The sequence below is a fragment of the Anabrus simplex genome, chromosome 5, assembly GCF_040414725.1.
Source record: "Anabrus simplex isolate iqAnaSimp1 chromosome 5, ASM4041472v1, whole genome shotgun sequence".
Lineage (NCBI taxonomy): Eukaryota > Metazoa > Arthropoda > Insecta > Orthoptera > Tettigoniidae > Anabrus > Anabrus simplex.
In genome coordinates this window covers 34554551-34566174 of record NC_090269.1, presented here as the reverse complement: position 1 = coordinate 34566174, position 11624 = coordinate 34554551, and the positions used below count along the sequence as shown (strand labels likewise).

Genomic DNA, 11624 nt, shown 5'->3' with positions numbered 1-11624 from the left:
AGCTTCCACAGGGCCTTCTTAGCTAAACGTTTGCATGCATGACTAAAAGATCCTTGTAAACCTAGATATTTATCAATGTTTAGAAAATTAAAATTTTTAAAGATGTTTTTGGGCATTTCAAATTTTGCAGTTTTTTCACACAAGAGTAGCGTTTCCCTCGTATCTTCCACAATTTTTGACTGATTATAATATTTTTTTATTGTATATACTCCTAAATAATTGAGGAACAAACTGAATTAAGTTTTCTAAAACATTTTATTTTTAAGTAATATTTTAAAAACAATACTTCTTATCATTCGTTTTCAGGTAATTTTATTTCAAAAAATATTTTTATAAAAGATCTGGCCGTGATGTTACTACGAAATTAATTCACTTTTTAGAACACTAGAATGTGATATAAAGTACAAAGTTTCATGCTCATATCTTGAAAACTGTTTATGTTACGAGGTAAACCGTTTTGAAAAACTCAAGTTGCGGTCAATGAGCATTAAAGTTACAACTGAAATGGACATCCCTGGTGCATACATGATTCCCTCTTGTGAGTTTTTCTGGGATGCTTTTTCCATCCTTAGTCTTACTTTTCTTGCCTCCTTTGTCGATTGTTGAGCTCTTTTAAGGCTGTAAGTGACTCGTAGAGCATTCATATGACTGAAGGCCTGGAGGCAGTACTCTCCAGGAACAAGTTGTAGCTCTTCAAGAACTTTCAATCTACTCTGCATATCATCATTGAAAGTCATTTACTGCTATACCTACCACTTTATGCCCTGCAAAGCCATTTTGGGCAAATTCTCCAAATTTTGGAGTTTAGGGATACATTATTGTTCTGGGTGTGGCCTCCTACACACATCTTCAGGAGATCTGTTTTAACTAAATATTTAAACACAGGTTTGACAACCTCCATTATAGAAAGGGATATGTTATTTTTGTCTTTTCAAGCCTGAACTTGCCCTTCCACTACGGCATTTCGGTAAGAGTACCAAGAATTTGGTCCCTTTGGGCAGAAATTATGGTATGGTTTGCCATCTGAGGATGCTTTGTGGTACCATACAGGCCAAATAGGCTTCCTCATCTCATCTACAGAATTGCAGTTTTCCCTGATAGCATTCCCATAGTAAACAGGAAGATTTCCTCTTTCCCATGTTTCACTTTAAAGCACAACTTGCTTGACAATAGATTTACATAATAAAAACAGAAGTCACATATGCATATCTGTAAACAGCTGATCTTTTGTAGGCATTGTAACAAACAATAATAAAAGGAAGTAGATGTCGCTACCAGTGCCATGGAAGTGTGAGAAAGTGAGCTAGTCATATGACAATCAGTTCCCGCGGCAAATATGACTTTGCTTGTAGTAATAACTTGGAAACAAGGCATGAACGCGTTCCGATCTATCTGACAGCAGAATGGAGCGTGGTGCCTGCAGGGATTTAAATTAGGTTTTAGGCCATAACTCAAGAACTATTACAGATATTAATGTAATTCTTTCATGGAATTACACAGAAGAGTATAATCTAAAATCACATAACAAAATAGAAAAATCAACTTTTTGACCATTTAAGCTGTATGTGTCCCCTTAACCCTAGCAGTCAAAGAAGTGTTGCTGGTTACATGACACTACTCGAATTTATAAGTAATAATAATAATAAGAAGAAGAAGAATTTTATACCCCACTAACTAGTTTCACGATTTTTGGAGGCACCGAGGTGGAAAAATTTTATCCCGTAGGGGTTCTCTTACCTGCCGTTCAATATACCGACACGAGATTGGCGAATTTCAGCACCTTCAAATACCTTCAGACTGAGCCGAGGTCGCACGCACCAACTTGGGCTCGAAAGACCAGCACTTTTGCCATCTGAGCTACTCAGCCGGCCTCGATTCCAATTTATATTTCAGGGTGTATTGCTGTCTATGGTTAAGACTGAAAATTATTTAAACTTAACTCAAAGAATAACAAATTATTTTTTATATTTCCGTTTGGGGAAATCAAACGATCATAACTTGTTCTTTAAATAAAATGTGTGACCTAGCGACCGTGCAGGCTGTGATGTGAAGTAATAATGGATGGCCTGTGCAGCTCTCAAGGTACTGTCGCTAGGTAACATCACGTTACACATTTTGTTTTATTTCGTTACACACATTTTCGTATGATCCTCAATTCTAAGACATATTTATGTCAATAATTTACATGATTACATGAATGCTAGAAATGGAGAATTTGTTAATAAATTTCTCTCGCTCATGTTAACAACAAAAAACATTAGAAATATATTGCACCCTTCTCAGAAATTGGCTTCTCTTCATATTTTGCGCGTCGGTAAACAATACAAAACGCTTAGCACAAGCACAGTCGGCGTCAAACAGATTCCTCCTAGCACCGTCGGCTTCCTAAAGAAGAGTGCCGCACTTCCACAAATCGGTTTGTACACTCGCCTTTTGTCCGACGATGACGTCAAGATGTATTCGAACCTTAGGACTTCCTTTGATCAGAATTAATCCCATCATAATTCCCTCCCTGTTAACGAATTTTTTACAACCCCAATGCCTCTCATTTAATAATATAAATTGCTCCAGACATAGGATTTACAGGTTTAAATTCTCGTTTCCATATTGACGTCAGCTGATGATTTCATTTTGCTTAGAGGTACTCTAGCGTAATTTTAAGACTGACATTTGGCGCTCATATATTTTCTACCGAATGAAAAATGTCCCAATCGTCAGCGATGAGGCCTTCGTTTCAGAGAGTCCTAAGTTCGATTGCCGGACAGGTCGGGGAATTTAATCGTGTCCGATTAATTTTTCTGGCTCAGCGACTGGGTATTTCTCTTTGCACCAACAGTTTCCTCTTCATATTCATACAACACACCACACTTAACTACAACAACAGAAAAACGCAACAGTGAATAAATCCCTCGGTTCGCGTCAAGAAAGGCATCCCACCGTAAAACAGGGCCAAATCCACATATGCTACGAATTTCACACCCACGATCCCACAGCTGTTGGAAAAGCGGTAGAAGAAGACGTTCGTTATTTTGCGAAGAAAAATGGCTGTCTTTTTTCATGTTTATGGTCTACGACGTCATAAACATGAGTTCCCTACCATTCTCCTAGCTACTTTTCGAAAATATGAAAAAGTTATCAAACATTTCATTTTTCTCAGCTACGTTCAAACTGAAAATAGCCCAATATGTTTGCACAAACTTCAGCTAATTTTCGAGTCAATTCAAGCATTTACCGAAACCGGAAATTGCACCATTGGGAGACTCGGAAGATCGATTCTTAGCGCTTTCACTATATATCTTGAGCGAAGGTACTTTCCTCCTGAAATAATGTAAGACGAGTCTCTCTACATATCATATTAGCAGTACAGCCTCTCTTTGTATACGGCACCTCTTCCAACTGAAGCGTCCCTTCTTAAAGGCTTGAAAAGAAAATGGCATGTAAATGAATGAAATAACATTTTCTTTTACTTACCAGTTTGTATTCATGTAAGAGGAGGACCGACAGCGGTGTTCGGTTCTTCTTCATCTCAGAATATAGCCAAGGAGCAAGAGCGTACTTGATCACGTTTTTGGACCTAGATAAACGACTTCCATGGATTACAGACTTAAGTAACGAGTAGCCGAGTTTCAGTTTATAGTTACGTGTGTATATATCTAATTGTTTCTGAAATAATTTATGTATCGCCTAGGATTGTATCCTGGCTCCATGGTATAAGAGCAGTGTGCCTGCTGCTTACACGGAGGCCCCGGGTTCGATTCCCATCCAGGCCAAGGATTTTTACACTCACGTCCACCTGTATCGTCTGCGGTCTCGAAAACCATCAATAAGAACTGAAATAGAATTGGAATATATCAACCTCAATATAACTAAAGAATGGCAGGGAAGACAAAATACCTGACCTGAGTTAATTCTGACACGCATTGGCTCGCCGCTACCACCTTGATTTGAGTTTCCACGGAAAACCTGGTCTACTGTCAACAGGATACGATCGAGCCACGGTTACTACACATATTTTGACTGCAAATGAAAAATAATTTCTAAACCTAACTGCGACTTTGGTGCCTCTAAGCCGACCGTCCAGCATATTATAACCGAGTGTCCAAAAAAAAGTACGGTGGCAACATTACTGATTTTGCCCATGCGTTACCAGAGACAATTACTTAGATAAATAACCTAGACATAGAGATATAGTTTGTCTTGATTTTTCTGAATCAGCATGTATGGATGTATTGTATATATAAAATCATACACCAAACAAATACATAATTAATAAATAAAATACCTGGATCTGAGGGCTTGTTCGAGGTCCACTCTGTCTACGTCATTATAATTGAGGAGTCTTCTAACTGTGAGATGAAATGACATGGCGTATGGCTTTTAGTGCCGGGAGTGTCCGAGGACAAGTTCGGCTCACCAGTGGCAGGTCTTTTGATTTGACTCCCGTAGGCGACCTCCGCGTCGTCATGGGGTTGAAATGACGATGAAGACGACACGTACACCCAGCCCCCGTGCCAGCGAAATTAACCAATGATGGTTAAAATTCCCGACCCTGCCTGGAATCGAACCCGGGACCCCGGTGACGAAAGGCCAGCACGCTAACCATTTAGCCATGGAGCCGGACACTGTGAGATGACATTCCCGGTCTAGAAATCCAAGAATAACGGCCGAAAGGATTCGTCATGCCCACCATATGACAACTCGTAACCTGCAGACTATCGGGCTGAGCAAAAGACGCTTGGTCATTTGGAGATGTTGTACCATACGGTTTGGTTTGGTAGGATTTGTGGAATTCAGGCATTGAAAATAACTAGTACAGACAGAAAAGCGTAAAGTAGAAGTCTTCAAATGTGTAATGAATGTTGCAGATGAGATGGGTAGATCAAATTACAAATAAAAAGGGATTTATTTTATTTCCTAAGAGGAGAATTATTTCAAGAAATTTGACCAGAAGAAAGGGAATGGGACGTCTTGAGACATCCAGGGATGTAAGAATGGAAAGAGGAGACCAAGGTTAAAGTAGATGTCGGTTAAAATTCTTTCGTTGATAACTTCTATGCCGGCCTTAGTATCTCAGACGGTTAAGTCGCTGGACTTCTGACCCCGACTTGGCAGGTTCGATCGTCGCTCAGTCCAGTGGTACTTGAAGGTGCTCAAATACGTCAGCCTCGTTCGGTGGATTTACTGACACACAAAAGAACTCTTGCAGGACTAAATTCCAGCACCTCGGTGTGTCCGAACACCGTCAAAGTAGTTAGTGAGACGTTAAAGAAAATAACGTTAAATTATTACGTTAATATTATAGGCTAGTGCCGACTGAGGGGTTGAGGAGAGCTGTGTCAAAGTCTGGGGAATGATGACCCTAATTATAATGATATAACGCCGTTTAGTCTAGAAAAATCTCTATATGCAATCCGCCGGAAAACGTCTACCATCTAAGGAACAATATTGTGCGAGTGATAGCGAATATTTCTCATTCTTGACTCTATATGTGCTGCGAGACAGCAGTTGTCCACAATGTCGCCATAAAGCGGTATGTTCGGCTGTTAACGAATTGGCTCCCGCAGAAGATTAATTAGAGCGAAGGAAGTTGTATGCATTCAACGCCGAGAGCGACTTGTTTATATTTCTAGAGGATACATGAATTGTTTCCCGCCCGAATTACGCCACAGTACAATATACAACAGCTATTCCGAGTGAACGTGTGGTATCAGGGCCCTGTATTGATTGAAAGTGTGATGCTTAGAAAACTTTGTAAATATACATACGTTATATTAGGCTTCAGAGTCAGAATCCAAACAATGTTATTACATTTTCCTTTGGGAAAATCATCATCAAGTATGTCTTCCATTAAAATGTGTACTGAGCGATTTGGCCGTGCTGTTAGGGGCGCGCAGCTGTTCGCTTGGATTCGGGAGAGAATGGGTTCAAATCCCACTGTCGGCAGCCCTGAGGATAATTTTTCGTGGTTTCCCATTTTCACACCAGGCACACCTTAATTAAGACCACAGCCGATTCGTTCCCACTTCTAGCCGTTTCCTAACCCATAGTCGCCATAAGACCTATCTGTGTCTGCGCGACGTAAAACAAATTGTAAAAAATGGTGTGACGCGCTGTTACCTCGCAACAGTGCAGGCTGTGATATGAAGTATAGAGAGATGACCATGATATACAAATCCATGGCCTGTGCAGCTCTCAAGGTACTGTTGCTAGGTAATATCACGTCATACATTTTGTTAAATGACACTATTTCGTTAGATAAATTTTCAGATAACCCCATTTCAAAGACATATTTGTCAAAATTATTTCGTTCGAAGTGTAGGTTTCTTGAGAAATGACGATGAACTGCTGTTACTATTTCAAATATTCCTTTAGTACATATTCATGTTTTAGATACTCTATTTAATGTCATATATTATGCATTCTCCTTAATTTAAATTAAATTGTTCTTTCAACATCATTCCACTGCGAGGCGTACCTATTAGTAACTCCCGTTGTTTATTCCCCTTGACAATTCTTAGAACAGTCAATACGTCATGGTACCAAACATTTGTAACCATACCAGCAACATCAGTGCTGACAGTCGTGAATTCTGTTTGAAATGGGAAAGAAAATTACTGTATATGGACGACTGGGGGCGAATTCCTGTGTTAAAATACGAGTACGTTGAAAATCCTGGGGATGGTAAGTACACTTCGTAGTTTTAGGCAGTAATGGTTTTTCTTAAATGCTATTTGTTCGGGGCGTCGACTTATAGAGATCTTTTGCCCCTACTTGCACCATGTGATATGAACCTGCGTGTAATTGGAATGGAGGAAGCGTAGAGTGCTGAATGTGAGGAAAGGAACGTTAAGGACGACTCAAACACCCAGTCCCCAGGCTAGGTATATTAATCAATTAAAATTTAAAAACCCTGACCCAGCCGAGAATCGAACCCGGGGCCGTCGGGTGACAGGCAGATGCGTTGCCCCCTACACCGCGGGGCCGGACCAGTAATGGGTTGCAATGCAAACTAATTTGGTTATTAGGAGATATAGCCTTGTCCGCTCTTTCGTATTGTAGTGGGAGTAACATAACTTCTAGGGGTTCTGATAGACTCTGTCCCTAATGTTTATGCAAATCTCATAGCATAATTGTTGTGCAGGCTAGACTATACTTGTTTCTCAGCTTCAGTAAGTTTACATTCTAACCAATTACTACCAACAAGGATGAGGGTGCTTGGCAGTGAATTCACGTTACCCCGTACTTTCACGAGCAGAGGCGATAGAAGTAAGTAGCAGGATCGCGGCGAAAAATCATTAGCAGGGTCTATTTTGTTGCAGGTCCCACTGTCCATGTTGCAAAACCAGAGCGCACTGCCCCTCGGCGGGGAACCCGAGCCGTCAGCCCCCGCCACCCTGAGCGCCTCTGACTGGAGTCGGGTTGGCCGCCTCCTGCTACTATCATCACTCGCAGTCATCGGCAGTGTCGGAAATGTCTTCATGATCAGCGCTGTCATGATCGAGGATCATCTCAAGAAACGAGGTGAGCTAACTTCCACACTCTGCACTGAAATATGGGTAATGAGTAGAGGGCGGATGTTCCCTTTACGTTAGGACGTTGCTCAATAGTATGGAGATTCATACTGTGACATAAAAAGCGGTAATAACATGTTTAATTATTTTTCATTATTTTGCATGTTTTTCTCATTCGAGAAAAATCAGACATTATTTCAACTTTCAAGATTTTTTTGCTCAATACATAGCATTTGGAAGAATTTGTAGAACTTATTTTGTATTTATACATGTATTCTTTGTTGTCCGACTGATAAGTCAACAACCTTTATATTTTCTTACATACCAGGTGGCCCGCGAGCGCCGTACTTTCTACTTATCAAATATCCCGCGTCCGCCTCTGTGGTGTAGTGGTTAGCGTGATTAGCTGCCACCCCCGGAGGCCCAGGTTCGATTCCCGGCTCTGCCACGAAATTTGAAAAGTGGTATGAGGGCTGGAACGGGGTCCACTCAGCCTCGGGAGGTCAACTGAGTAGAGGTGGGTTCGATTCCCACCTCAGCCATCCTGGAAGTGGTTTTCCGTGGTTTCCCACTTCTCCTCCAGGCGAATGCCGGGATGGTACCTAACATAAGGCCACGGCCGCTTCCTTCCCTCTTCCTTGCCTATCCCTTCCAATCTTCCCATCCCTCCACAAGGCCCCTGTTCAGCATAGCAGGTGAGGCCGCCTGGGCGAGGTACTGGTCATTCTCCCCAGTTGTATCCCCGACCAAGAGTCTGAAGCTCCAGGACACTGCCCTTGAGGCGGTAGAGGTGGGATCCCTCGCTGTGTCCGAGGGAAAAGCCGACCCTGGAGGGTAAACAGATGATGATGATGATGAAATATCCCGCATGCACGAATGATGAATGGGATATCTAATAACTGATTTTCATAGGGGCACTACTACCAGCAGGCAGGTTACGTCATGTTCCACAGCTCAATGTATATTCTGTTATTTTCTTTGGCCACGCAATTTTTACGTCGTATAGAGTGGTCCATCCTCTTTACTGCCTGACCCGACACTGAGTGACCTATACCTCTTTAGATCACTATAATAATAATTTCGTGTGGCTATTTCTAGCCGAGTGCAGCCCTTGTAGGCAGACCCTCCGATGAGGGTGGGCGGCATCTGCCATGCTTAGATCACTGAAGAAGCATCTTGAAATAAGGCGTATTGACCCGCATGGGCTTTGAAGGTAAACTAAAGCTCCGGGCATCCGAGTGTTAACATCCTAGGGTCAATTGTCACTGAGATTTTGTATTTAAACCCCATTCAATTCCACTGATGTAAAATAAGATCTAACAGATTATTTTGGGCATAGAAGCACATCTAACAGACTGCGCTGCTAAGATCGACTGACACAGGAAGACTAGTGAAATAAAACACGTCGTCAGGTTATGGCGGCTTACTGTATCCCTTCGTTGGTTGCAAAGCGCCTTATTTCAAGATGCTTCTTCAGTGATCTAAAGAGGTATAGGTTACTCAGTGTCGGGTCAGGCAGTAAAGAGGATGGACCACTCTATACGACGTATAGCAGCACCAGAGGACACGTGCTAGCCTGACATATTTGTACTGATATGCAAATCAGGTTGTCTTTCTTGAAGTTTTGATGATTATTTGCTTTTGCATTTTTCATGGGTTTCAAATATTCTACTTGTCTAAATAATAGTGGTGCAATATAATTTTCTTCGTTATAGGTCATGCCTTCCCTTGTAATAAATCATTGTTTGATAACATCGAACACTCTTCCAACTAATGCCACATTAATTACTCTAGTTCATGTACCATCGCTTCGCCTGTGTTTTATGTAGTGTATTAGAAAGCGTATTTACAATCCACTTATTTTGTGTTATGTAATATTTAATGTTATATTTCACTCTATATTTCATTCTTTGATTTTTGTACACACGTTACGACTCTATATCACTAAGAAGAAAACTTACGTATATATATATATAAAACAACATGTCCTGATTGACTGACCGATTGACTGATTCATTCGCTACGGTATTATACTGAAATGTATAATTGAATGCTTAACATTTTATACAGAATCCGCCAAAATTTTCGATCTTACGGCAAAGTTCCTCCCATGTTTCAATCTTTCTTTCCAGCAATCGATTTCGTACTTACCGGGCGAGTTGGCCGTGAGCGTAGAGGTGCGCGGCTGTGAGCTTGCATCCGGAAGATAGTAGGTTCGAATCCCACTATCGGCATCCCTGAAAATGGTTTTCCGTGGTTTCCCATTTTCACACCAGGCAAATGCTGGGGCTGTACCTTAATTAAGGCCGCTTCCTTCCAACTCCTAGGCCTTTCCTATCCCATCGTCGCCATAAGACCTATCTGTGTCGGCGCGACGTAAAGCCCCTAACAAAAAAAGGATTTCGTACTTCCCCGACTAGCTCCAGGTATTCCGCCCGGTCAGTTGGGTCCCTAAATCTTTGCCATCTTCCCCTATAAGAATTTTTAATATGGATCAAATCCTTGAGGAGATCCGGCGTGGTGTTGTCTTGGGTGCCTTGGTGGTACAGAACCCGCGGCCGGACTCCATTCGTAGTCATTACCCGGGCAGGACTCGTTTCCAGCACAGTCCGCATATTTTAACGACGGTCCAGAACATTATTATTATTATTATTATTATTATTATTATTATTATTATTATTATTATTAAGGATGTTCTGGACACCGCAGCAAGATGCAAGACAGCCACTTGGCGGTAAAGTACATCTGCTGTCATTGTCATTGCTGACAGTGTGACCAACACCATTGTCGCGCGTAGGCAAATACGAGGGGTTTCTGGCGATACGAATGATAAACTTCCGTGCATTATTGACCTTATTATAGAGGTGAACAATTGCGCGGTCAATTTCATTCCTATCGTCTATTTCAAATGTGTTAAAATTGTTATTTATATGCCAGGAGAATCTACTGTAATCTAATTTTAAGTTGTCCAAATTAAAAGATAGCTCTTCAAAAACGAACCCAGGAAAGATTAAAATTGATCGATTTATGATCAGAATCAAGTACATTATGAACAATAAAATCAATTGGTCTCAACTCATTTTTCACCCCACCGCCGTTGTGTTGATTCCCTCCACCGCCCAAAAAAGAAGGCGTGTTACTTTATGTTTAAAGGACATTCCAAATACCATTGTTGACGTCTGTTACATTCAGTTTTGAGATTTAAGTATCCCCATAAAAATAATTAACTCTTTTCACTTCCTTTCACCCCCCCCCCTTTGTGAATTTTCCAGAAAAATTCTTGTTTCTTTATTAGTAAAGGATCTTCTAAATACCAATTATCACTACTGTAACGTCTTCAGGTTTTGAGATATGTGTCCTCAAAAAGGAATTCAACTCCTTTTCACCCTCGCCCCAAGTTGATTTTCCCCCAAAATGCGTTTTTCTTTGTTTTAGAGATCCACATACAGTACCAATTTTCACGTCTGTAACAACTTTAGATTTTATTAGATGTAATTATCCTCATACAATTAATTTTTCAGTTCTTTCAGAACCCCGTTTCATTGGATTTTCCGAAATCAAAGGAATGCGTGTTTTAAAGCAGATTCCAAATACCATTTTTCACGTCTGCAACATCTTTCATTTTTGAGATAATAGTATCTTCATACAAATAATTCAACTAATTTTTCAATTTACCCCCACCCCCACTTTAAGTGGATTTTCGAAAACAAACAATACGTATTTCGTTATTTTTAAAGGAGATTACAAATACTAAATTTAACGTCTATAACATCTTCAGTTTTTGAGGTAGCAGTATCCTAACCCCAGTCATTTTTATCCCCCACCCGAATGGTTTCTTGAAAACAAAAAATACATTTTTCTTTATTTGTAATAGAGATAAAAATACCCTTATTCACTTCTGTAACATGTTAAGTTTTTGAGATATACTGTAGACATTCCCTTTTTGAAATTTCATCCCCTTTTTAGTTCCCCTTAAGTGGAGTTTCTTGAAACAAGTCACCTAAAGTTTCTTTACCTTTAGAGGAGATTCCAAATACCAATTCTTACGTCTGTAACATTTTACGTTTCTGAGATATACTGTAAATATAGTCTTTCTCAAAATTCACCCCATTT

At 40.5% G+C, this 11624-nt stretch overlaps 1 protein-coding gene across 1 annotated transcript in view; it reads left to right on the top strand.

Moving 5' to 3' along the window:
* Positions 1-7331: 7331 nt before the first annotated feature.
* Positions 7332-11624, top strand: part of LOC136874339 (alpha-1A adrenergic receptor-like) — a 208930-nt gene continuing 204637 nt past the window's right edge. Inside the window, exon 1 of the mRNA XM_067147978.2 lies at positions 7332-7521. Coding sequence (XP_067004079.1) covers positions 7332-7521 — 190 coding nt within the window. The remainder of the gene's footprint in view (positions 7522-11624) is intronic.